This window comes from Centrocercus urophasianus, unplaced genomic scaffold (genome assembly GCF_019232065.1).
Source record: "Centrocercus urophasianus isolate 14NV4802_14NV808 unplaced genomic scaffold, USGS_Curo_1.0 seq_55, whole genome shotgun sequence".
NCBI lineage: Eukaryota > Metazoa > Chordata > Aves > Galliformes > Phasianidae > Centrocercus > Centrocercus urophasianus.
Window position 1 is genome coordinate 592934 of NW_024885144.1, and position 25891 is coordinate 618824.

The following is a 25891-nucleotide window of genomic DNA, read 5'->3' on the forward strand; positions in this document are numbered from 1 at the left end:
GGGTGGGTGCAGAGCCCCCGTCGTGGGATAGAGGGACCCTCCAGTCCGGGAACGGAAATGTGGCTGTAGGGACGGACGGGGACCTCACCGAGAGGAGAGAGGGACGCTGGCTGTGGGAGCCAGCCCAAATCTGTGGGGACAGCCGTGTGGCTGGGAGGGACCCCAACCGTGGGATGGAGCCCTAACCGTGGGATGGAGCCCCCTGGGGACAGATGGCGTCCTGGCTGTGGTGGCAGCTCCCTGGCGCTGGGGATGTGTTTCCGTGAGGACGGGTCCCCACCTGCCAGGTCTCTCCTATTCCTGCCCTGGGCAGCTCTGCCAGCCTGGCCCTGCTTGCAGCAGCAGAATAGCAGAGCAGAGGGTGGCAGCTGGGGTGCAGGTGACAGGCTCGGCCATGCCTTGCCCTGCAGCAGCTATGGGACTGGGAGATCTGTGGACTACAGCTCCTCTCCCAGATCTCAGTCCCGATGCCAACGCGCTCACCAGCTCCCTCGAGGCGTGGATACCGTCAGCATCAAGGAGAGCGCTGCCAGGCACCTCCAAACAGCCCCCAAGGGCGAGGATCCCAGGGCACAGCCTGTCCACCAGCACCGAGGTGGTTAAACGGGCTCTATTCCAGCCCCGGCCCTGCTGCTTGCAGGGGAGGTTGCTGGTTTGAGGCCAAGGGGAGGGCCGTGCAGGGGACTCCTGGGCAGCCTTTGTCCCAGGCTCAGCGCCCGCACTCCAGGTACACGCTGACACCGAGGTGAGCAGCAGCTGGCCCCACTGGCAGCAGCACAGGTGAGCATGGACAGGGGATGGCAATGGGCGACCTCGGCGAGGCTTGGCTGTGGGGAGATTGATGCAGGGGTGAGATGGGAGGCAGGTGAGAGGGTGCCGTGGTTCGTGGCTCAGGTGCCTTCAGTGCATGCAGGGGACGTGGAGGGCACTGCTGGACCTCGTGTTGGTGGCAGGGTGGGAGGTTGGGCGCTGCTCTGCCTGGCAAGGGGACTCCTAGCTTGCACATCCCCCCTTCCTTGTAACATTAAGAGCCTTTTTGACCCCAAATCCCACATGTGCACAGCAACACATCTTCCAAAGCAGCACACAGTTTATGGCCAGCAGTGCCCATGAGTCTGAACTTTGAGGCTCCCCTCCTTCCTCTCAAGAGGCTCTGCAAGGGGCTGTCAGCAGCTGTCAGCACTTTGCTGTGTCTGGTCACATACCAACCGGTGCAGGAGCAGCTCAAGCAGCATGCACAGCTGCAAGCTTTCTGCACACTGAAACATCTGGGCATTGCTCCTTGTGGAGCCATACAGCAGCATGGCTTGACTGCAGCTTGGAAGGCATCACCACCCTTCTATCCCTTCCGCTTGTGCCCCAAACCTGCTGTACAAGGGCGCTGTGCCAGACACAGTAGCACAAAACAGCCTGAAGTGCCACAGAAATTCCAGGCAGACCCATCAGCTTCTCACACCCCTCCCTCTTTGTTTTCTGCTTGCTTGCTCCTTCCCCATGCTCCACTCTCCTCCCCTGTCCCTGCAGACTCAGTGCTGCCTGCAGTTGTTGCCTGCTGCTGAGATAAGATAGAAATTTGGCCTTACCGAGGGCAGGTGAAGGTGGTTTGACATGGTGCAATTTATCACCGTCGCACACTGCCTGGGGCAGAATTTTCCAAGATGTGTGCTGCTATTGGGACCTTTTCCTTTGCTGTTAAACCAGGAGCAAGGGAAGCACTTCTCAGCTGCATGGTTACATCTGTGCAAGCCAGCAGGGCTAATAGGTCTGGAGATGGCTCAATAGAGTTCATCACCTTGCATATGATATCTTCTGCCCTTCATTACCGTACGGGGCAGGGCTCTTGGCCATAGGATAAGGTCTGATAAAGGTTTCCTATCCCACGTCCCTTGTCCCATGACGTGGAACAGAAAAGAACGTTATCCATTATACATAGCATGTCCTATAGGGCACTGGTCACCCTCATTTATCACTGGAGATATCGACTGAAACAGGAATCGCCGTCTTTTGTGACTTTGCCAAAGGTCTTCCTTTCCTATTAAATTGCTGACCTGGACTGGCTACAAGGTAAGGGTATTTTCTATGCGTTCCTGGGAGAACTGCACAGCCCAGTGAGCTCCCCACGGTGCACCCCATGGCAGTGGCTGGGTTAGAATCATTTCTTTAGGCTGTTTCCAGGGCTTTCAGGGCATCTGCTGCTCAGCTGCAGCCCAGTGCTGTGCAGGCTGGGCTGTACGAGGTCAGGCTTACTGCCTGCAGTCACACGATGGTAGTACAGCGCAGGGTGATGCAGGAACAGAAGGGAGAACTTTGTGTAGAAAAGCACATCTGGAGCAGACATGGGGTGCTGAGCATGAGGACGTGTCAGCTGCTCTGTGCTGTGGGACTGTAGAGAACCAGGCCCTTGGGTTTCACTTCTCCATTGCAATTTATTGGTGATGCCTCAGGGATGATGATGCTGGGAGCTGAGCTCTGACCAGGTGAGCAGAGCTGGACCAGGCAGGAGACACATGGATGGAGATGCTGTTCCACTGCCTGGAGAAAGACCGAGGATAGTCTGATACTGTTGGGCAACAGATGTTTTAATTCCCTATTACTGGAGGTTTTCAAGATGGGATTGGTTAGATAGTCTCATTTAGGCTTGCCATGAGAAGCTGGACTTGATTGTATCTTGAGGTCCTTTCAACCTGTACTGTCCCATGATTCTGTAATTCTATGTGACCTGCTGGTCACAAGTCTGTGGGATGGATTGTGTGAGGTAGTGCAGGGTATAATGGCAGAATGTGGGTGCCAGGGGGATGCAGCTCTGCACTCCAAAGATATCAACCCAGTGGGAACCTGCCAGGACATGGCCCTGCTCTGGGTGTCCCTGCTTTAGCAGGGGTTGGACCAGGTGGACCCAAGGGTCTCTTCCAACCTCAGCCATACTGGAATTCTGTGACTGTGATTCCAAGAATGGTTTAAAGCCCTTTTTTCAGACATGGGGGAAGGTCCATCTTGACAGGTCCCACCCCATCCACGAGATTTGCATTTCAAATCTGGCCTTGCAAATACAGGAGCGCTAAGCTGGGCTTGGGGTGTTTTTGCAGGTTGGAAGAGGAATGGAGTACAAAGCCCAGGTCGTTGCAGGTCTCCTGGCAGCCACCTGTGTCTTCAGCATCGTTGCCCTCATACTGAGTGCTGTAAATGTGAAGGATGTGTTGCTGCCTCCTGGCACTAAGGTAAAGCCTTTGGCAGAAGCCCATCTACCTTCTCTCACTCGGGTGTTGTCTAACCTCTATTCTGAGATTTTCCCCAGCCTTAGGCAGGCTGTGCTGTTATTCACCAAGATGGGGACAAACTGCCGTGCAGGGTGGCACGTCAAATGGGTTTGTCACAGTTTTCTTGCTTACGGCACATACAGCCTTTTCACTGCAGAGAACCAAGGGAACTTCCCCACTAGCTCACAAAGAGCCTTGGCCTCAGTACAGCTGGCGACTGCGGTGTCACGCTTTCCCTGCTCCGGTGACACTCTTGGCTTGGTCACGTGGGCCACTCCCTGCCCACTGGCAGCTCTGCCTGCTCACCTGGAGCTCTGCAGCCAGCTAAATCTGCTTTGCACCTCCTGAAACCCTGCATCCCGTCGGCCTCTCTCTGCAGTACAGCCTGGTGTTCGACGCCGGCTCCACGCACACGGCTCTCTACGTCTACCAGTGGCCTGCAGACAAGGAGAACGGCACGGGCATCGTCTCCCAGGTGGAGTCCTGCACTGTGAATGGTGAGAGTCCTGGGACGTGTCTGTCCCTCTCCCCGCCCTCTGCTCAGCCTAGGGACACCAGGCTGGAGGCTGTTCTGGGCAGTCGGTTAAAAGGGACTGACAAAGGCCACTGACCTAGGGCAGAGTGCCTGGGCAAGGGGTGGGAGATTGTAGAGCCTGCCCTGATGGCAAATCAAGGCTCTGCAGCCACAGTGTGTCAGTTACTGGTTAACTGTGCTCCAAAGCAAAGGTCTGGTGAAGGGCGAAGGGTAAATGAAAGGGCACTGGGGCTGGTGGAGGACCTGGAGTGCAGAGCTTGGAGGAAAGGTAAATAGTGATATTGGCTGCCTCCACCCAGTGCAGGACCACGCTGGGAGCTCAGATCTAGCACTAGCCTATAAAAATAAGAGCGTGTTTGTGCTGAGCTGCATGGAGAGCACCTCTGTGCTTATATCAGCTCCACATGTCCTCTCCAAAGGACAAATGAGAGAATCCCCCTTTGCCAGGGAAGTAAGGAACCGTGCTAACCATGCTATTTGTCAACTGACTGCTGGGAAACTGGGATTAACCACACACTCAGCATCACAGCAGCTCCCCACTCCTTGGAGAGCAGGAGTCTCTGTCTGCTCCTGCAGCATGCATGTGCCACCTCCAGGCAAGCCAGCTCTGAGCAGTGCCCTTCTGGAGATGCCCTTGGAAGGGCATGATTGGTCTTGGTACATGGGGAAAACCTGTGGGGTCTTCGTGGCTTTCAGGGTGGATGTGTCTCCTGTTATCCTATTCTGCTCCTCCTGGGCATCACAAGGTGCTCTGTTACAGGATCTGGCATCTCCAGCTATGCAGATGATCCCACTGGAGCTGGTGCCAGTCTGAAGCCCTGCCTGGACAAGGCCATGGCAGTCATCCCTGCAGAGCAGCAGTGGCAGACACCCACCTACCTGGGGGCCACAGCGGGGATGAGGCTGCTGAGGTACGGGCCCTGCTGCCCCCCCACATTTCAACATCTTAGAAGGGATGTGGGGTTGGGATTGGGGGCAGATCATCAGATCATCATCAGATGGCTGAGCATCCATTTCTGCAGCCCGCTGGGGGTTGGCCAACATAGCCAGCTCACTGCTCCATGGGATACCCCACAGCCTACACTGGTGCCTGCCTGGCAGTACCCTGGAGGAGGAACAACCTCCTTTGCTAGATTTGAATTCATAGAATGTCTTGGGTTGGAAGGAACCTTAAAGCCTATCCATTTCCAACCCCCTGCCATAGGCACAGATACCTCTCACTGGATCAGGCTGCCCAGGGACTCATCCAGCCTGATCATGAACACTTCCAGGGATGGGGCATCCACAGTTCTGGGCATCCTGACAGTGCCTCCCCACCCTAATTGTGAAAAATTTCCTTTTATCCAATCTAAATCTCTCCTCTTTCAGTTTAAAACCATTGTCCCTTATCCTGTCATTACAGGTTCTAGTAAAACATCTTTCTCCATCTTTTTTTATAATCTCTTTGTATGATTAAAAGCAATGGATGAATGGGGTATATGCTGTCACTGTATAGTCCCACTCCTTTGCAGGTCACAGCCTTTTACTGTTAGCCTGCTCTGAAAGCTCCCCTGCAATTGCATCTTCCACCACATGGGATTTGTCTGCTTCTGCAGGGAGCAGAACAGCACAAAGGCTGAGCAGGTCTTCGCTGAGGTCACCAAGGCCATTCGTGAGTACCCTGTGGACTTCCGTGGAGCTCAGATCCTCACCGGGAACGAGGAGGGCTCCTTTGGCTGGATCACTGTCAACTACCTGCTGGACACACTTATCAAGGTCCGGGCCAGAGGAGAGGGCACGGGGGGGTTGGGGGGATGCACTGTGTGTGTGTCTTCCTGTCTGTGTAAAGACCAGATTTCTTTATTCCCACAGGGGAGTGAAATGTCTTTTTAGAGTGATGGTCATCCAAACAAATGTAGCATGTTGTTGTGAACTGCACCTTTTACTCTACAGGTGTGATTAGGAGAGTCGAGAGCAGGAGGATCTTTGTGTCCAGCTCATCCTGGCCCTGTGCCTTCCATTGATATATGGGTTGATTTTGGTGTCACAGCAGTATCAGAGTCCAGAACATTACACTTTTCCTCCTCAAATTCCCTGGATCCAAGCTGATGTGCAGCAGCCAAGGGCTCAAACCTTAGCATTATACAGAGATCTATGTGGGTTGAGGAGGATGTGGGCAGCAAGGGGTTAAACAGGGACATAGGATGTGGAAGGTCTCCCAGAGGCTTTTGAGATCACAGAACCTTTAGGGAAGGGACAGACTAACACTGACTGCCTTATGGGGCCAGTTTTCCTTCACAGGAAAATGGGAACATCCACAAAACACTGAGGTCCTGGGAGCTCTGGATCTTGGAGGAGCCTCAACACAAATAACCTTCCAGCCTGGAGTCACCATTGAAGACAAAAACACGTCTGTCCTCTTCAGGCTGTACGGCACCAACTACTCACTCTACACCCACAGCTACCTGTGCTATGGGCAGATGCAGGCCTTGAAGAGGCTGATGGCAGCTCTCCATCAGGTATCGCAGCCATGGGGCAGTAGAAGCTGCTCAACCATTTCCCATTGCCATGAAAAATGTCTTCCAGAAAATTTGTACACATATGTAGAAAAAGTGGTAGGGAACTTTCACAGATTCAAGAACCTGAGAAAGGCTTTTATTTTATGTACTAGACTAAAAAATTTTATCATTTGAGTGGAAGTAGTGGTGGTCCCATGCAGGGCTCTCACCTCCCCAGATTTTGCCATATAACAGCATTTTCCATCATTTCCCAAGTCCAGACGTAGCTTTATATTCTTCCCTGTTCTCACAGATACCCACATAAAGTGTTTCCTTGCCTGGATGGTTTCCAGGGATCATCTTCATTGTATGTGAAGTGACTTAAAAGCCAACCAGGTCCTTCCTTGGACAGCAGGTGCAGCATTCAGTTAGAAGACACGAAGTGCAGTCAGCCAAAGACATGGTCTGGCACCTCCTGGCCTGGATGATCAAATGTCCAAACTGTGAGCCCCTCCATAAGAGAGCAGATTGGGTGGGGAGCTGAGACTGCACACAGCTCAGTGCAGAGATTATAGCTGTTAATGGGAGTTATATTCACCTGCCCCTTTGACTTTTTCTCAAAGTGAGGATTCCAGACACCCTCTCCTGCACACTGCTCCACCAACAGCCAGAAATTTTCCCATCTCAGCTCAGATGAGGAGGTGAGATGCCCAATGCCGTGGGAGATGGAGATAGTTGAGGAGCGTGCAGATGGAACGCACCTTCAGTCCTTTCTGGGTTAGAACCTGCAAGATGTGGTGGGGACAAACCAGGTACCAAAAACGACAACTTCTCCACACAGCAGAGAGGCAGTGGCCATGGGAGCGAGATTCCAGCCTTACAGGCACCTTACAGGCTTCACAGTGGCACCACCACCGCAGTCCTGCTCAGCAGCAGTGGCAGGACTAACAGAATGCATCGGCATGTTAAAGGCATCCAAAGGTTGGATTCTGCTTCTGCTCAAGTCCTCCTGGGATCTAGATCCTGCTTTCAGGGGGGGTGTAAGCACAGGCTGAGCTACGGGGTAAGTTATCACTGGCACCCCACATCAAGCACAAGAGGTAATGGCTGCTTCTCTCTCAACAGGACAGCCAGTACGCCCAGCAGATATCACACCCCTGCTACCCCAAGGGATACCAGGAGAACATCACCGTAGCAGAGCTCTACGACAGTCCCTGTGTCCCCATTCCAAGCACGCTCAGCCCTGCACAGATCCTCACAGTAACAGGGACGGGGAACCCGGCGGCGTGCCGCACCGCCATCCTGAAGCTCTTCAACTTCACCTGTGGGGCCAACAGGACGTGTGGGTTCGACGGGGTCTATCAGCCACCTGTGAGGGGACAGTTCTTTGTAAGGAGCCTCGGCTGTTGGTGCTGGTGTGGGTGCGGGGATGGAGGGTGGAAGTCTTCCCTACTGTTGCTTGTGAGAAGGGGCAGCAAAAGAGGGGACTTCAAAGCTGGCCCCATCTGCAAACCTCTGCCCCTAAGCTGGAAAGTGGATTCTGCCTTCTGCAATGTCCCAGCTCCCCCTGAGGGAAATGGGAAGATTTTGTCCATGAGGAACAAGCCTGAGCTGGCCAGGCTCCTGAGCGCAAACAGAAACCAAAGGCTTGTCCATGGCCTCCAAGTGTTGTAGACTATCAGGTGGATGCAGAACCACAGAGATCACATGGAAATCTGCCCCCCAGCAGAGGGTCTGTTGGGTCAGGCTTTACTCTAAGATCTGATCCAAGAGGTTGCAGTGAGATGCTCTGCCACAGGCTCAGCCAGCCCTCTTAATCTGATACCCCACTTGTCTGAGGCAGGGATGGCAGTGCTGACCCCAAGCCCAGAGGTGCTGTGAGAAGAGGCCTTCCTTTGGGTGAGGAGGGAGATGCAGTTTTTACCATCACCCCTTCTTCTCCAGGCCTTTGCTGGGTTCTACTACACCTTCTCCTTCCTGAACCTGACCAGCCAGCAGTCTCTAAGCCATGTCAATGCCACAGTCTGGGACTTCTGCAACAAGAACTGGTCCAAGGTGAGAGCCTTGTAAAGGGCACCAAGGAGTCCTCTGCCTGTCCTCTCCCAAATCCCTGCCCAGAAAGCACGTGCTCTGCTGTTCTCTGGGCAAGGGAAGGTTTCATTCCTCATTATATTGTGTCCCTTGATGACTCTGAAGCTGGTGGAGACCTTCCCAGACAATAAGGAGCACCTACACACGTACTGCGTGGTGGGACTTTACATCTTGACACTGCTGGTCGATGGCTATAAGTTTGATGAGCGCACGTGGAGCAACATCCACTTCAGCCAGAAGGTAAAAAAAAGCTTCGTGGGGCAGAGGGAACAGGCAGGCAGCTGTGGCCACGTCCTTGCCCTGGCCCAAGGACACAGTGCTTTGCAGGGGGGCTGGACTCGATGATCTCTACAATCCCTACAATTCTGTGATTCAGGAGCACCATCCCTGGAATCTCCTGCACCAGAAATGTGTCCTTGCCTCGTGTCTGGGGATCCCAGCACAGCTTCAGTCCTGCCTGCCCTCAAACCACTGACCCCAGCTCTTATGTACTCTGATGGAAACATAAGCTAATTTTAAGGGGGTGAGAGAAGTGCAGAGTAAGATTCAGCCACTTTGATCACTAATGCTGTGCAGAATTCACATAAACAGCAGGGAAGCGATTGTGGCCCCATGAGCCATGTGAACCAGAATGAAATCAAATTTGAAGGATTTTAAGGGGAGGAAAACACAGGTCACAGAGGCACATCTGCACAACAGCAGCTGCCTTTTAAGCAGCAGCTTAAAAGCCCTTGGGAAAGGGGAGGGCAAAGCTGCTGTGTAACTGGCACTGGTGGGACCAGGTCTGCCACCGTCCCTCACACTAAAGCCACCACTGCCCCAGGGAGGCACTTTCTGATGATCTCCTGTGTTCTGTCACCTCAGGCAGGAAACACAGATATTGGCTGGACGCTGGGCTTCATGCTGAACCTCACCAACATGATCCCCACGGAGGCTCTGGAACACATCAAGGGGCAGCAGCCCAGTCTGTGGGCAGGAGCCATCTCCTTCATTGTGCTGGCTATAGTTACAGGCCTGGTGGCAATTCTCCTCCAGTGTTTCTGGAAATCCAAGTAGCTCCAAGTAGCTCCAAGAAGCCTACGGGCACCCTGCCTTCTAAACCAGGCAGGGAGGGTGGTGCAAGAAAAGGTGGAAGCAAGAGAGGGAAGAAGGCATTAAGCCCCACCTCCACTGCTCATGAAGTCTTCTTGAACCACATCTGTAAAGACATCAAAGGCATCTTGAACTCCCTACAAATCTCAACGAGGAAATGATGCCAGAAACCTCTTCAATCTGGCTGACAAAGGCCAAACTGAGATGTAGCGGCCATATGAATTCAAGCTAGAAATAAAGCCCTTTTTGTTTTTCAAATACAAAGGTCGCTAACAAGTCTAGCAGAGCTTCCATCCCTCGGCACTTCCACACCTGCTGGGTTGGCTCTCCCAGCTGCAGCTGTGGAAGGCAATGGGTGCTGGAGAGCAGTGGTGGTCACCTAGGCTCTGGGAGAGGACTGGCATTTTCTGTATCCTGTCTTGTATAAGATGTGCAAGATTTCTGTAGTATGTGGTAGAATGTCTTTCCAAGGACAGACTGTCAGCTGTCTGTAAGTTATTTACAATCATATCTCAGCAAAAAAAATACAATTGGAACTTGATTTAAGAGCTGCCAACTCTGCTCAGTGTTTATTTCACGTTCAAGTTATATACTCCAGCTTTGTCAGACACTAAATCCATAGCAGGCTCCAGCTCCAGGCACTTGAGTGTTTTATCTACATCAGCAGAGCCCAGCACAGCTCAGCTGCAGGAATCAGACAGTCCTCTCAGTCCTTCCAGCTCCAGCCACCAGGTCAGCACTGCAGTGCCCAGCCTGCCTTCTGCACAGACCCTCCAAGCCTCTGCCAGAGCCCCAGGCTGGTGTGAGCAAGGGTGTCTCCACAGCTGCCTCTCTTTGCTGCAGGACCCCTGTCCACACAGCAAGAAGCAGGAAAATCCAGGCAGGACTGCTTAGGGGCTTGAGAAAACAACCAAAGGCATCTGGGCTGAGAAAGAATCAGAGCTCTTTGGCTCTTTCAGATCCACAGAGTATTTACTGTGTGAAGATGATATATAATGGTCCTAACCATCATGGAGAGGGAGTAAACTCCCCTGCCCAAAAGGAACCTTTTCCCACCCTGCAGTGTGACACACAGCACGTGGACATTTCCTGTAGCCAAACACAGTCCCCTCCTTTCTCTATGCCCTATACAGGAACATCTTTGGCAGTGGAACCACAGAGGTAAAAGTGTCAGGTCTGGGAACAGGCTGCAGGAACTGCTGCCAAGTGAGTGCTGGAACAGACCTCACGGGATCTGTCAGTGCAGGACATCTGTTCAGGTTGAGCAGAGCTCCTGTCTGGGCCAGCTGTGTCCAGATGAGCTGGTTCTGGTGTCTCCTACCCCTGGCAGATGGGACTGATGGCAGCGGGCTCCTCATGTGGTCAGGCAGAAGGCTCCTGTTCCCTATGGGAAGGCACAACTGGTCTGGGTTGCAAAGCATTTAGGGAAGATGCCAGTCTTGCCGTTGCAGCGCCCTTCAAGCCAGTCCTTGTTCACTGAGAAAACAAAAAGAATCAAGATAAGCTCTGGCTCACGGGAGCAAGGTTAGTGAGCTTTCATGGCTCAAAGTTAACTCTGGTCTGCACCTCCTGCTGTCACAAACTTGAAACAGCACTGGAAAAGTCATCCACTCCTCTGTCACATTTACATCAGACTCTTTCAGAGAGCCTGTAGATATGACTGGAGAGCTACCTTCAGAGAGAATATCCAGCACATCCCCCTTGTTGAACTCCAGGTCTCCTGGTCCCTGTGCAGGGTACGAGTGCTGAGCCAGCATCCGGTAGAGGATGGGTCTGCCTGAGTGGGAGTCCAAGTCCTACAGCAGAAAATCAGCATGAAGGTTGCAAGGAAAAGCAGAGACAAGATTAGAGCCCAGCATAGCAGAGATGCTTGTCACAGCCCACGTACCTGGCAGCAGAGTGTGATCCTGCCATCTGTCAGCTGCTGCCACATCTTCCCTAGATCTTCCTCTCCTGAAACTGCACCTAGTTCTTTGCCATCCAAATGCCTGTAGCTGTAAGGGTTCATTAACATGACTCAAATCATATGATCTAAAGACATTTAGGCAAATCTAGCCTTCTACAACCTTCAGTCTGCAAAACTCTCTTTGTAAACCAGCTCCAAGTTTGTCACCTTGTGCAATGACAAGGGGCCACCTTGCATGCTCAATGGGCACAAATGGGCACACATTTGTTGGGGAGGGTCTTGCCTCCTCAGACACTTGAGGGGTAGGTCTGAATCTCTTATGTCTGCACCAACTGTGAGTCCCCAGGGATGTCACGGTCAGGGATACCCAACCCAGGACTAGCTAACACCGGACTCTCAGATTGCTCTGCATTGATTCCAGTGTGTCTTTAAGGCCATGCATAAGAAAATTCAACACAGCAGTTGCATTTGCACAGAGTTTTTCCTTCTGTTCTCTCTTTTCTTGACAATGACACAGTTTCCTTGGAAAGATCCTCCAGGTCTCCAGAGCCTGTGGATCACACGCTGTTCCCCATCGACCAGAGACCAGACGCAGTCAGACGCCCGCATCCTCAGGGAAATCACTGCTGCCAAACACTGCAAGGACAGGGTGCACAGTGAGTGCTGGAGGACGCCATACCTCAGCCTCCCACGCTCTGCCTGCTGGCCAAAACGCTGCCGGAGCAGCGCCCGCAGCGCCGGCACGGAGGGCACCTCGCCTGCCCTCAGCACCACCGTGCACTCGCAAAGCACCCGCAGCACAGCTGGTCTGTCCGAGCTGGAGGAAGTGTCTCTGTGGGTCAGTGGGACCTGTGAGAGATGTGGCAACACAGCCTGGTTATTCAGGGAGCTCTTAGCATGAGAGCTGGCAGATGCAGGATCTGGCTTCGGTGCTGCTGCAGAGACCGTGAAAGATCAAAATGAAGATTTGAGTTTTAGAGAGGGAAAATGTGGGGTCAAAGCCTAGGACCAAATGCTCCTGCCATGACCCAGGAAGCGTGTTTCTGGCTCAGATAAAAACAACCTCTGAATGTAAACCTGTATGAGCCGAGCCCCAAGTCCTCCACATATCTGGAGAGGTGCAGCCAGGTCCTGCTGCCTTCTGTCAGAAGTACAGCTCCAAAACAAGACCCCCAAATCCCTGCAAACGCGGGCAGCGAAGACAAAGGGGATAAGAGCTGATCTGCCCCTGGCACTGCTAGAGAGGTGCTGACCCCAAGTGGACACAAAATCAGTTCCAGCTCCACCACACACCGGCTGGCAACGACATGGAGCTGCATTAGATGGCATTATCCCAGAAGAAAGCTGCTATGGATGTTTGAATTATCATCATAAGCAGACTGACAAGGACAGAAAATGTTACGTGGGAGGAGGGGACCAGGGATAGCAGGTAGTTCAAAGGCAAAATGGCTGCAAACTGGGCACTGTTGTGCCTGGGGCTTTTGGCTCCGGGAGGATGGCAAAAGAGTTCTGACCTAGGAAACCTCAACTTCGGGGCTGCCTCACAAAGCTGTAGGGTCATGAAATCAGGAGCGATGGAGGAAAGGCCACACGGGCTCTCTGTGGAAATGAAAAATGGGCAAAGGAAGAGGTTTTTTTTCCCAGTGATTTTGGGGCAGCTCAGGAACTCTGAAGCACCTGGCCATAATCTGACCCCTTGTGCTTTTTATATCCTTCATTTCCTAGGGCAGTGAGTGGCAGCTTCAGTTTGTTAAACACCTTACTTCAAAATCCACTTGGGATCTGGAATCATTTGCAGAAACATTTTCTTCCCCAGGAGATTCTGCAGAATGAGAACACAAAAACAGCACCTGCAGTCAGCAGAGGCCACACACAGCACTTCTGCAACCCACCAGCACACAGGCAGCCACTGCTTCAGAGGGCAGCAACCTCCCCATGCACCCTAAAGCCCCTTTGGGCACAGCAGCTTCACAAAACACCCACAGAGGTCCTTGGCCCACAAGACTACCTGGTGTCTGCCTCACGTGGAGCCGGCTGGGAGGGACCTGGGCAGGAGGGAGAGGAATCCCATCATTGATCTTCTGCAACAGAACAGCGTAAGAAAGGAGTGAGCAGAAGACACTGGAGGGTGGGCAAGGCCAGTGTTCAGGTCAGAGGCTGCAACAGATTACAAATTTTCCCGGGGACACCAGTTCATGAAGCAAATGCCCAAGTGAGTGTTATGGCCAGGGATTCATATGGAGGAAAAGAATCATAGCAGAATTAAAACAAAAATCTCTTGTGGGGAACTAGAGCCTGTATAACACGTTGCAGCATTGGGTTCAGACTGGAGAAGGACTGGGATCACGTGTGGAAATGCCTATGGAGGAGATGGGAGATGAAGAAATATTTCCCTGAGTCAAAGGTGAGGATTGAGGGCTTAAGCACATGGCCTCCGGGCAAAAAGCTGTGTCTGTCTGGAATTTCTGTCCCATTGCAGATTCCCCTGCTCTGTGCTGGTGAACCAGAACATATGAGCACTCCTCACCCATTTCTGTGCTGTCTGATAGCTGTAGGGAGCAGGTTGGCCAATTACACGCTGGCTGCCCTCACGATTATTGTGACAACAACGTGACAGTTGGTCATGAGAGCTGTGGCAGCTTCTCTTGTCAGCCCCAGTAAATAAGAGATAACAACACCTAGATGAGCCCGTGATGTGCGACACTGAGGCCTGGGCATGCATCTGCACTTTGCCATACAGAGATCAGATGCACAGAAACTAATAAGCATTTTTCCTGCTCTTAACCCTTCTGTTGTTCAAGAGCACTCAGTCTTTGCTCACGATGTCTAAGCTCAAATGCAGTGCTTGCCTTACGCTACCATTCTATCCTGAGATAGTCTTACAAACAAAAGTTCTGAACATATATTTCTCAGTCATTTCTTCTTCCCCTGGGTTCTGAGGCTGTTCGCTCACCCATTTATCCATCTTTGAGGCAGGCTCCAGGATAGAGGTCGGTATGTGCAGCTTCTGTGGGACAAAGAGCGAATCATTGAGACAGGAGCTGCTGCTGTGGGAGCTCCAGCCTACCCAGCTCCATCTTCTGTTAACCCCAGTTACACTGCTTGTGCCCTTACAAAGCATCACTTGATTGCCATACAAATGTGCCCATGGCAGGTCCAGCTATGGGCAGCATTAAAAAAAGGTTCGTTCCCAGAAATTGCTGAAAAACATCCAGCAGTCCTTTTGCATCATTTCCTACCAAAAGCAGTTTTAGTAATCGAGTGGCTGTGAAGTGACCCCCCAGGCCCAACACCCTGCTCCTCAAACACATGCTCAAGGAGAGAAGCAGCAATGCTGAGAAGTACCAGCCCAGCAGTGTTCTTTGTCTTCCAACAGTCTCTCCTACAGAGCTATTCATTCCAACTGATCATTGTGAATAATTACGCTTTTTGTTTTTTTTTTTCCAGTGTGTGCAACATTTAATTCCTCTTTTCTTTGATATTCATCTGACACTTTATTGACTAAACCAGCACATTCAGATCCTTCTGCGGCTCCAGGTCTGTGCTTCAGGCCATGATGAATGGTTTGACTGCCATGAAACATTACTGCCTTAAGAAACGCACTGCACTGCTGTCACTGTGCCACTCAGGGATCTGCTAAAGGACAGATCCTGTTAGGACATCCTTTCTTAAAAACAAGCAAACAATTAATTTACATTCACCTTTTATTCCTCTTCTAATCTGTTATCAGTCCTCAAAGCATAGTCTCTCTTGCTTAATGAGCTCAAGCTATCTTTTGTGGTTCTGTGTAGAATTTTTTATTAATTTTAAAGCAGGTAAATAACTGTGCGTTGGCTCCTTCAAATGACTTAATTACACATGAGAAGTCATCAAAAGACTTTTCCATGTTGTATCTCTGTATTCCACCCGCTTTTCCAATTCTATCTAGTTAAGGACCAAGCTCTCTCTTTCGCTCTCTTAGAGCTCTCAGCTGACAAATCCTGCTCCATACTGTAACCCTTTGTGAGGTCTACGATCCTACCTGATTCCACCATAGGATCCCCCAAAGTGGAGAGCACAAGTGCCCAAAAGGACACTTCTGTGGAGCTACAGATGTGAACAGGAGAAGCTGGGGAGAGCCAAGAGTCAGAGACATCACGTCTGCAGTTAGCAACTGCTCTGCAGAAATGAGCTCCTGAACTCAGCTCTTCGGTGCTACAGGTGGGTCCTCAGAGGACACACTCAGAGGGCTGCATTGAGCTCCTGTTTGCAGACAGGACTGTGGTCTCTGCTGGAAATCCCATCTATTTTTTTCTTACCTGCCCATCATGTATGGCTGTAGCCCAGCCATCTGCTCCTCTTGCCAGCACAAAGACCAGGCTGCTGGCTTTCACTGCCAACTTCTCCACACCCTCAGGGTAATAATGGGACAAAACTCGATAGTAGCCTGATTCACGGTCTCTGGAAAGAAAGAATGAGAATAACGATAAAATCTTCCAGATCAAAGCAATGACTGAATTCAGCTTCAAATTTCTGTTGTTACATTATCACCAGAACAATTTTCATGTTTTTTTTGAACCACTTAGTGAATACTTGGGAATTTTATACTGAGAACTAGATCTGGACTGCTGAGCATCCTCTGCCACTGACCTGGGCAGATCCTACAGCCTCTCTCTGCCCCCATTTCCCAGCCAGAATATGATCTTTGCCTATATCCCAAGGTCACTGAATCGGTTCCTGCAAACTGTCCCAGTATCTCTGTACAAGAGCTGCTACTGAACTGCCATACTCTTGCCAGGTGCAGTTTCTTGCAGCCACACAAGCCTTCATGTATTCAACATTCATTCCACCCTTGGGGCAGGTGGGGGTGAATCACAAAGAGTCCTCAGACAGAGACATGGGAAAACAAAACATGATTTTTTGAACAGAAACAGTGAGAGAAGAGTTAGACCAGGGTAGAACTGAACACATACCTCACAGCATCAGCACTGGGTTCATAAAAGCCCTGTTTCTGTAGGAAGACAACAGCATATAACAGTATGTTACACAGCAACATTACGACCTTATTTACTGTCCTTATGAATAGGAGGGAGCTTCACATATGGTACTTTCTGTAATCCCTGTTTGTCACACCACAACATCCAGAGAGAAGTCTGCTGTTCCACACCTTGCCAGGATGAACCTGCCTCTTCTCGTTCGCCTTCTTTATCAATCGCAATCAGAGTAGCAAACCATTGACTCCAAGACACTCACATAACTGCAAACCAGCTATGCCTGTGCTGACAGACTTAAGAAAGTAAATTCACAAACGTGCATTGAGTGCAGTGAAATCTCCACTGCTCTTTGGACACAGCGAAGAGACAAAAGCGCATCATCCAAGGGTTGGAGACTCATTCTGCCAAGTCCTTCCCAGTCAACATCAAAGCACTCCAGCGTGCTCTGAAAGCCCTCTGGATCTGGTCTCCAGAGACAGAAACAGCTCTGCTTTTCCATTAATATTTCATATTAATATCCATTAACACTGATGGTGTTAGGATCTGAGGCCCTACATGGAGCTCCATGACTGCCCCATTCCATTTTTCACAGCAACGTCCTGCTCACCTGTGGCCTGAGAGGTTCAAAGCCAATGTACTCATCATTGGGAATGATGGATGAGATCACCTGTGCAAGGAGAAAATAACGACTTAATCTAGGCTGGATGAAGAGATGCTCGGACTTCCTGTGAGACTTCCACTCGGACCACTTCCTTCTGACATCTTGAGTGGTCAGGCTTAAAGCAGAGCAATGTATTTAGTGGAAAATGCAGCTTCAACAGTTTTTGTCCATGTATTTTCCATCTTTACAAAGCCCTTCAAAGTATGAGTGGATTATTTTCCCTTTCCTTTGTTCATACCGGAGCGATTTGGCCTGTGGCACTTCTGCTGACTGCTCTGGTCATGGAAAGGATTGGAAGAATTCTCTGCTGGTTTGCATTAAAGCACATAGCAAAGCATTTTTCTGCAAAGTGCATGTTTGTCCCATTGGGAATGCAGTAACAAATAGGAGGAATGTGCTCCTTTGAAAATGTTGTTGTCAGCAAAATGACAGCCACAGGGATTCGTAAGCACCTGCTCAGCTGTGGTTGGTGGTTTTTTTCCAGTTTAAAGTGGCCAAGATTGGGAAGGATTTTAGCAGCAATATGCATTTTTGATAGAAAAGGTATCACTTCTAACAGATTTTGGCTTGTGTGTCCCAGATGCCCTGACTGAGAGCCCTGCCACTGGGTCTCCACCAGTGTAGCGATGGGTGGAGCGGGCAGCAATGACACTCTGCAGATGTCAGAAGGTGGGGTGTTAATCCGTTTGCTGTTTATCTCAATCATCACATGGCTGTTACCTTGGGTTTCCCCAGGAAATCTTTTGAATCCAGCTGTTCAACTTCCTTCTTTCGTGGTCTGAAAAATTCCCCCAGGGGAACCTGCATAGGCTCTAAAAATAGATGGTTCTGGGGCGTGGGAAGAAGACAAAGGAAAAGCCATTGGTTAATATGAAATGAATCACAGCAGCAGTGAAAAGCAAATATAGCTTCTGTGTGAGGGAGAGATCGGCTCCAGGAAGACATCGGGGCAAAAAATAAAGCTGTGAACTTGATAAAGGTCACTAAGTTTTAACCAGCACGTGAAAAATAGAAGCCCAGCAGCCACTGCCTAGTATGGAGTCAAAGGCTGACTGTCAGCATAGGAGGGGTGGGAAGGGAGGGCAGTGGAATAAAGTCTGTTAAACAAGTCTCTAAATGTCTCTAGTTGATTTCAGATATTTTGTTTGGTCTGTCTGTGCAGCAGCTGAGGAGCAGGTAAATAGTGAATGTAAATCATATGCTAATGTAAAGCACAAACATGATGCTAGATGGGAAGATTAGATTACTAAAGTGATAACTCTTTAGAAAGGAGACAAACAAAACAAGGAAGTATGGAAGCAACAAAATAATGAACCCTCCAGGGAAAGTAAATCAGATACCTGTAAGTCGTTCCTGATCGTAAAAGTCTTAACAGGAAACTATTATGTAGAATCATCTCCATAAACACGCTTGCACTGTATTTAAGCTCTAAAGGTGATTGTCATTAATGTCTGAGCTGCTACCAATTGTCACCAGAGCCAAAGGGATTCAAAGAAGTCTGCCAGCTTTGTGAAAAGTGAGACTCTCCAAATCTGCATTCAAATACTCCATGAGGCAACTTGTTTCACAGTGCAAGTAAGAATAGGGCCGAGCTCCTGAACAGCAGGGTCTAGGAAGTACTGACTTCAACGTGAAGGTAAGCCCATAATTCCCAGCTCTGGTGCTTCTATGCCATAAAGCTCCTGGAAGTGACAGAGCTGAAGCTTGGTAGAGCATCACACAGCAATTGCTTGGAGTGTCATCAGGTGACCAAACCGCTGGGGCAGACAGGAAAACCCAAAGACATAAAACACTGCAATTCTTCTCTCGGGTTCCTCAGCTCAAGCCCAAAGCACTTCCCCAGTCTTACCTGCACTCGCTCAAGGGCCAGGGCCAGCGTTGCTGATTTTCCTTCAGGTCTCCACACGACGGCCTTCTCTAGGGTCTCTCTGGCCTCCTGCCACTGCTGCAGCCGGCACTGCGTGGCAGCAGTGCTGTACAGCACCTGAGGCCAGAAAGCAGGGAGCACAGCTGTCCTCCTGCTGCTCCAAGGGCAGCAGCTGAACGGCACCCAGTGCTACCAACTGGGCTCAGCCAGGCAAGAGACCTGGCACTGAACCACCACGAAAAGAGCCTGCTCCCCACTGCTCACAGGAAAGGCACCGTGAGGAGCACAGCTGAGAAAACTTCATAATCAGACTGGAAAGAGATCAAAGCTGTGCTTTCAGCTGGCACTGCCAGTTCTGTTCAAAGCACGGACAGGCATGGGGAAGAACAGATGAAGACTGTGTTACCAAACAGGTTTTCATCTTATTCTTCCTGTGTCCAAAAGGCTAGTAAGGCAAACTGTATGGGTATCTTTCTATATGAAACTAGGTAATCTTTTCTGCTGCACAGAATTGTAACCTTCTCTTTCACTTTGGGATAACCTAACTGAAATTTCTGCCCTTTGCGTGGGCTCTGAAGGTGCAGGTTGCAGCTGTAGCTTGCTACCCAGCATGTAAATACGCTCTTTGAAGAGGTGGTGTGAGAGTACTACAGACTGGGCATCAAGAAGCCTCAGTCTGTATGCTTAAGTGAGAGGAAGAGAGTTCTTTTCCACTGTTCCATTGGGCATCAGAGTACGGAAACGCTGCTGTCCAACAAGGCAGAAGCACGGTCTAACAGATTCATTCAGATAACCACATCATGTAAGATAGTAAGGTATCAGTTTGCAAATTGCTTTCTGGTATTTGGACAAAAAGCAGTACTTGGAACTGAAGTGCAGGCAGTAGGAATAAAGGAAAAGCAACCTACACCATAATTGAATATCAGTCTTTCAAGGTGGAATGATCATGCTGAACATCTACTGGAACTGCAGAGATACTCCTCCTTGGAAAGACAGCATCCTCAATTCAGCTCAGAAGTATCAGCTCCACCAGAGGCAAAAAATGCCTGGATTTCCAGACCATACACCGAAATCTCTCTCTTGAGAGGATCAGATGCAGCCCACAAGAGGTCTCTCATGTGGAAAGCTGATGGCGCAGCTCTGTAGGAGGGTTTGTTTGTGCAATTCGAAAAAACAAGCTGCAGGTAGCTGTAGCAGTGAGATAGAAATGAATCAGGATGAGATCCTGAATCCAGTGTCAGAATAGTGAGAGCACACAGCCTGGCAGCACCTGGAGCACATGGAGAGAGGGACTGGATATTCATCACACAACCAGTGCCATCTTCCTCCAGGTGGACTGGGCACTCCTGTAGCCCTGTGCATTTTAAAGGAAGCCTTTGTTTCCAAGTGCATTTGAGCTCTAATACTGCAGTACCGTGGCACTGAAACTGTTAAAAACAGTAAGGTTTGGGAAGCATCACAGATGCCAAGGGTAACTCCTTCCTGCCAGGTACAACGTGATGTGAATTAAAGAAGGCTGAATGACAAGTTCCAAGGCACGCTTGATTTGCGTTGCACAATGACTCCTTGCTCTCGCAGAAGTAAGGTTTAAATATTTGTTCCTGTATCTGCTTCTTGGTCTGTGTACACAGAGTTGGGAATGCAAAATTAACCTTCCCAGTAACGCATGCACAGCTTTTATGAGTCCTTTACAAACTAAACATGAAGGTGCTTACAGCCAGTTCTGACTCAGACTTTCTTTAATGGCACACAGCAGGCTGATTCTGTGGGACAGCCTACGAGCTGCACACAGAGGGTTGCAGTAGCAATGTGCTGCTTGCAGCCCAGTGAGGTTAGACACAGAGATAACACTGAGACCAGTTGCTATAGTTGGAAAAATGGCTTTTGTGAACAAAACTTTCAAAAGATCTTTATTCTATACAAATTTTGTTCCTATCTGTCTATAATTCAATCTATTTCAACTTTTAAAGCTGAAGAGTTGATAAAATTTGTGTATGTATTACTACAAGCAAGCTTAAAAAAAAAATCATGGGAATCTGCTTCAAACGATTTCACATCTTAGAGTCACTTGTTAAAACTCTTCAGAGATGATATTGCTTTATGAGTGCTTTTAAAGGAACTGAATCACGGAAGTGAAAGCATTTTTTCTACTGTCCTAACATAGGGCCATAAAAAGCTTTTGGGTTACTCATGCCTGCTGCTGAAAACCTGATGAACGACTCAACAGGGGGGAAAGACAGCGGAGTCAGAAGTACCCTTACCTCCCATGCGTAGAGAATGTGCCTCAGCCCCAGCTGCTTGTAATCAATGAAGGGATTTTTTCTTAGATGACTGAAGGCCAGATGATAGTCAGAGAGAGCTTCTTCATACCTGCAATGCAGAAATGACAGGTGAAACTGAGATTAAAAAGCTAAACTCTAATTACAGAGTTCAAGAGTAAACCAGCAAAAATACGCACTCTGCCTAACAGCCTGCATGAGGAGAGCAGCAGCAGGGATGTGTGTCATCCTGAGACCACAGAAAATTCTCTGTCCTATCCTTGTAGTTATTACAAGATGAATCTGGCGAGTCTCTCCTCTAGGACTATCTGCACTTTACTATTTGGGATAAAAGACAGGCTTTGATACAATTTGATACAATTGCATTTCTGCAATTAATGTAAAATGCAAAGAACAAAGCTTTACAAATGCTGTCAGCTCCCTACCCAGCTTTTTTCTGGCAGTTCTGCCCTGGCAACATCTCAGAGAAGAAGCAAGGGTTATGAAACCCCTGCTGATGGTGAGCATATACAGACAGAGCACTGTTCATAGAATCACAGCATTGCTCAGGTTGGAAAAGACCTCCAGGTCCAACTGCAACTACTAGTAGAAATTTGGAGAAACTCCTAGAGCAGAGGGTTAGTCTGAATTTACACCACCGTCAACTGAAATCAAAACAGGTCCCACTGAGATCGCAGGCTGAGAAATGAAGGGTTCAGGAAGGGCTGTGCAATGGTCACCCCATCAAGAGGCAGAGGGGAACAGCTGCAGCCCTGGCCAAGGCACAACCATCCATGAGCATGGCTCTGCTGGTGGTGGCACACAGCATGTAACTGCTCACTCATCTCATTTCCAAAGCTAAAGATAGTAGTTCTGAGAACTTAACCGGGAAAAAATGGGAAAAATAACAGGAAAGAGTAATTGAAGGTCAGAGGAGACCTGTGAAGTCTCCCACGCACCTCTGTGAGCAGGATGTCACTGAGGTTTAACCCCAGAAACAGGGAACAATCCCACGATGACTGTGGAGCAATTCTACTGTTAAATCAGTGAGCAAGATAAGGCTGACCGCAAACAGTCAGCAGAGGGTAGGACAGCAGGGCAGACTGTGGGCTTGGGAAGGCCAGACTTGCATGTAACGTATGAAGACACATGAGACAGTGCAACTATAAGTTTTTCACTTCTTGTGACAAACTGAATGGCAACGTAACCCTCCATCAGCCCAGCATACAGGAGTGGCTTTGGCTTCTTTCCCTGCGTGTACAGGTCAATAATGGTACATATCAGCCACTGCTGGGGTTCTGAAGCTGCACAGCTTGCATCTGCTCAGTTCTCCTCTGTAAATGGAAGATGAGACTTGCTGACCTGTAACACGGTTTATAAGGCCAAACCAGACCATATAAAATGCTTAAAATTAGTGGAGGATCAAGTTTTAGGGATAAAGCTGTACTAAAAGCAGAAAACAAAAGAATGAGCAGGAAAGAACATTACTTACATTTCCAACTGCAGGCAAACAAACCCTCTCTGAAAGTAGCCGACAGCGAGGGAGTTGTCCTTTGTAACTGTTTTATCAAATGCCTATGGAGAAAAACAGACATCTTGGGGATGAGTGAGGACTCCTCCATCAGTGCCCTAGGCTTGTGAACAGCTTGTCTGCTCTGAGAAATGTGGAGCTGTGATCCCAGCTGAGGGGCAGGAAATGGCTCCAAGCCCTCTCTCAGGTTTTGCCTCTCCGTGAGCTGAGCTTCAAGATTTTACCCTTCCTTGGGAAAAAAAGACTGAATGCAACAAATGAGCCCTGTCTGCCATCCGATGTCTTGCAACCTGCGAGCCCTGTTGCCTGGAGCAGAGCTTGATCTAACAGCAGGCTGTTTGAATCTGCCTACAGTGACCTGTGCATAAAGAGAGAAACCGAAGGGCTTCACAAACTGCACTTAAATTCAATATTTCTGCTTCCAGTTTCCAGGTGAATATCAGCAAAGCCGGTAACAGCTTGTGGCCAACGGTTCAGTTTCCCACTCTGCTACAAAACAGCCTTCCCGAGAATCTGCCTGAGAATGCTGGGAGGCCTCTTCGCACAACTACTGCAGCATGGCAGCATGAAGACAGTGAATCGAGGCCGGCCCTCTGGGCGTCCTCATGTTGCCCAGCACCGCAGTGAGGAAAACGCACTGCAGGACTCAGGGTGTCGGTGTCCCGTTGGCAGGGTGTCTGGCTCCTCCTGCGGCTCAGCCAGCACTCCTTGCTCTGCTCTGCTGTTCTATAAGAGGACAAAACAACCAACTGTTGGTCTACACAGAAGCACAGCCGAGCCGTGTCCCTGCTCCCTGGGGCTGTTCAGAGGCTCTCAGGCACCGTCTCTCACAGGTATGAGACACAGCTCTGCCCCTTCCAGCACAGCCTGAATTCTGCCTTCTGCTGTTCGAAAGTACCATATACACCTCGGCGGGCTGCTGACAGCGAGCTGTGCAGATGCCTGGCTGCTGGAAGCTGCGATGAGGCTTTTTCCCAGCACTTGCACGCTCGCCCCACATCGCACCAGACGCGATATTCCGCGATAGCGGCTCCTCTCGGCAAACTCAGCTCGTACAGCATCGCCAGGGGACGCGCAGAGCTGCAGAGCTCCGTTTTACGCCCACTGGTTCTCTCTGACAGGCATCAAGACCGGTAGATTTCACCAGTTCGAGAAAGGCGTCGTGGAGGAGCGCGTGGGGCGTTTTTCCCTCACACACCGGGTCGAGCAGAGCAGCCCGAGCCCCCCGCCGCGCCCCGCCGCGCCGCCCTCACCCGCAGGGCGTCCCGCAGCCGCCCGGCTCGCAGATGCACGCAGCCCACGTTGAAGCAGATCCTGGCCGGCGGCTCCTCGATGCCGCAGAACGCGTCCAAGGCCGCGTCCCAATCCCCGTCGTCCGCTGCCAGCACGGCTCGGTGCCAGCGCTTCAGCAGCTCCCGGTACGCCATCGCGCACAGCCGGCTCCCGCACGGCCTCACCTGTGTGCGGGGCGGGCGGAGGCGGACAACGAGGAAGTGCTACGCCCGGCTCCCTCCTGCCCGGGGCGGATGAAGGGAGGCGGGATGCGGGACCACGCCACGGCCCTGCGGGTGCGAGCCCTACTGGGTGGGGGTGTGCGGGCACTCAGGCACTGTGCGGGCGACATTCTGGGGGAAAAGCTGAGATAAGAAGTTATAAACGCGACAGGAGCAGGGGGATGCGGGCTCTGACCAATGGAAGGTCAAAAAGCCACCAATAAAACAGCGCGGAGAGCAGCCCCTGATGGGGCAGCTGCGGGAGTAGCACAGCCCATAGCGCTGCTTTTTGAAACGTTTAAATAAAGATGCACTCTCGCTGCCGCACCGTCATTCCCATTAAGTACAGTAAATACGGTAGGCGGACGGCAGCCTCGAGTTCCGGTCACTACGGTACATCCCTCCCGCCCCGCCCCTCGGGGCTCGCAGCGCTGCTGCGGATTGTAGCGCCCCCTGTCGGCGCAGCGTGCGGTGTCCACAGGAATGAGGTCCGGCGGCGCGCGGGACCGGAGCGGGGAGTTCCGGGAGCGGCAGCTGCGGGGAAGGGTTTGAGCATCGGACGCGGGGGGGGGCTGGCGTTGCTGCTTCCGGGTAGGCGCCAGGTGAGTGGAGCTGCGCGCAGAGCGGGGGAGGATCGTCGTGTGTGTTCGTTTTTTGACTGCAAAGCAGGGCCGTGTCTCTGTTCGTGCAGTAGGAAGCTGGCACACAGTGGCTTGCAGGGTTCAGCTGCGCCAGTGACACAGTCTGAACTTTGATGTTATGGGAAGAACTGATTGGTTTGGTTGTTTGTTTTTTTTTCCTTCTAAAAGAGAACCAAGTTGGAGTGATTGTGTGCTGCTCCATATGGCTCCTAGAGCACGAGTTCCAGTTCTAGCAGCCCTTCAGCGGGGTTTGAAAATCCTGGAGGCCATAGCAGTGTTCTGTTTCTGGAAAACGAGGCCTGCAGCAGATCTGCTGAGCTCGGTGTGCGCAGGAACACCCCAGAGAAGAACTTTCAGTCCCTTTGTGTAAAGCCGTGCCTATGGCAGAGTTGTTTGGCAGTTGAACGTTTGTGGTCTTTCTACCAAAAGTATAATGAGCTCTGGTAACTGAAAGTCAAAGCTATGCGGATTCTTTAAAATATGACACAATTTGCTAGCAGTGGTGGATGTTAATTACAGGAGTCGTTTCCAAGAGAGGTTAAAGGTTGCCATTTGCTGGGGCTTTTTGGCTGGAGTCAGATAATGCCGTGGAAGGAAGGCTTCAGTGTGGGAGCTCAGGATGCCCAGGTGGCTGGGGGGAAATCTGCGAGTCAGCTGCTGTGACTGCGCTTACACTGCTTGTTCTTCCCCTTCAGAAGAGGAAGAAGCTGCAGAAATAGCAGGATTTTGTGTGTTTCTGAAAGTTTTCATTGTAAATTAAGGTCGCTTTAACGTGTCATGCTTTTGTATGGACCTCCACTTTAAGGAGGAAGCATGATTTTCTTCCAGGGGAAGTTTAGCTTAAGTTAGTGGATTTCTTCCTCCACTGTTCTCAGTCATCAGAATTGAGTCACAGAGAGCAGAGTCAGAGCTGGGCAGCTGGGGAGCTGTGTGAGTTCAGAGCATCCCTCGTTCAGTATATGCTCCACATGGAGGTGACACAGCCTGCAGTCTGCCCCATGCTGGGAGGGATTTCCAGCCAAGTCAAGTCTGAAAGGCATGAGACGGGCTTTTCACCTCCAGATGAGCAGTTTTCATGCTGGGACTTCCTGCTGACACACTTTTTATCT

General features: G+C 50.6%; 3 protein-coding genes across 13 annotated transcripts in view; 2 read left to right on the forward strand and 1 right to left on the reverse strand.

Moving 5' to 3' along the window:
* Positions 1-9998, forward strand: LOC122169554 (ectonucleoside triphosphate diphosphohydrolase 8). Of its 4 annotated transcripts, none has more exons than XM_042835804.1 (10): positions 1-780; positions 1946-3218; positions 3637-3754; positions 4553-4703; positions 5388-5547; positions 6060-6290; positions 7395-7658; positions 8214-8324; positions 8466-8600; positions 9225-9998. In XM_042835804.1, exons 2-10 carry the CDS (start codon positions 3099-3101, stop codon positions 9414-9416), a joined length of 1482 nt encoding a protein of 493 aa, XP_042691738.1. In that variant the 5' UTR covers positions 1-780; positions 1946-3098; the 3' UTR covers positions 9417-9998. The 4 variants fall into 4 exon arrangements, with proteins under 4 accessions (XP_042691738.1, XP_042691740.1, XP_042691739.1 ...); XM_042835806.1 differs by having other exon boundaries at positions 3087-3218; XM_042835805.1 differs by lacking the exon at positions 1-780 and having other exon boundaries at positions 802-2064; positions 3087-3218.
* Positions 9994-24075, reverse strand: NOXA1 (NADPH oxidase activator 1). The gene is made up of 15 exons (XM_042835802.1): positions 23902-24075; positions 22610-22692; positions 21121-21229; positions 18842-18976; positions 17713-17820; positions 16939-16998; positions 16311-16348; positions 15657-15798; positions 14312-14365; positions 13367-13439; positions 13122-13180; positions 12038-12207; positions 11341-11446; positions 11125-11248; positions 9994-10928 (listed from the first exon to the last, which is right to left on the reverse strand). Exons 1-15 carry the CDS (start codon positions 24073-24075, stop codon positions 10837-10839), a joined length of 1527 nt encoding a protein of 508 aa, XP_042691736.1. The 3' UTR covers positions 9994-10836.
* A 638-nt stretch (positions 24076-24713) lies between these two features.
* EXD3 (exonuclease 3'-5' domain containing 3) overlaps positions 24714-25891 on the forward strand; it is a 244883-nt gene continuing 243705 nt past the window's right edge. For 7 of the 8 annotated variants that reach the window (XM_042835837.1, XM_042835835.1, XM_042835832.1 and 4 more), the window contains exon 1: positions 24714-24743. The gene's annotated coding sequence lies outside the window, so the exon portion shown is untranslated. The remainder of the gene's footprint in view (positions 24744-25891) is intronic. The other variant, XM_042835833.1, reaches the window with a different exon arrangement.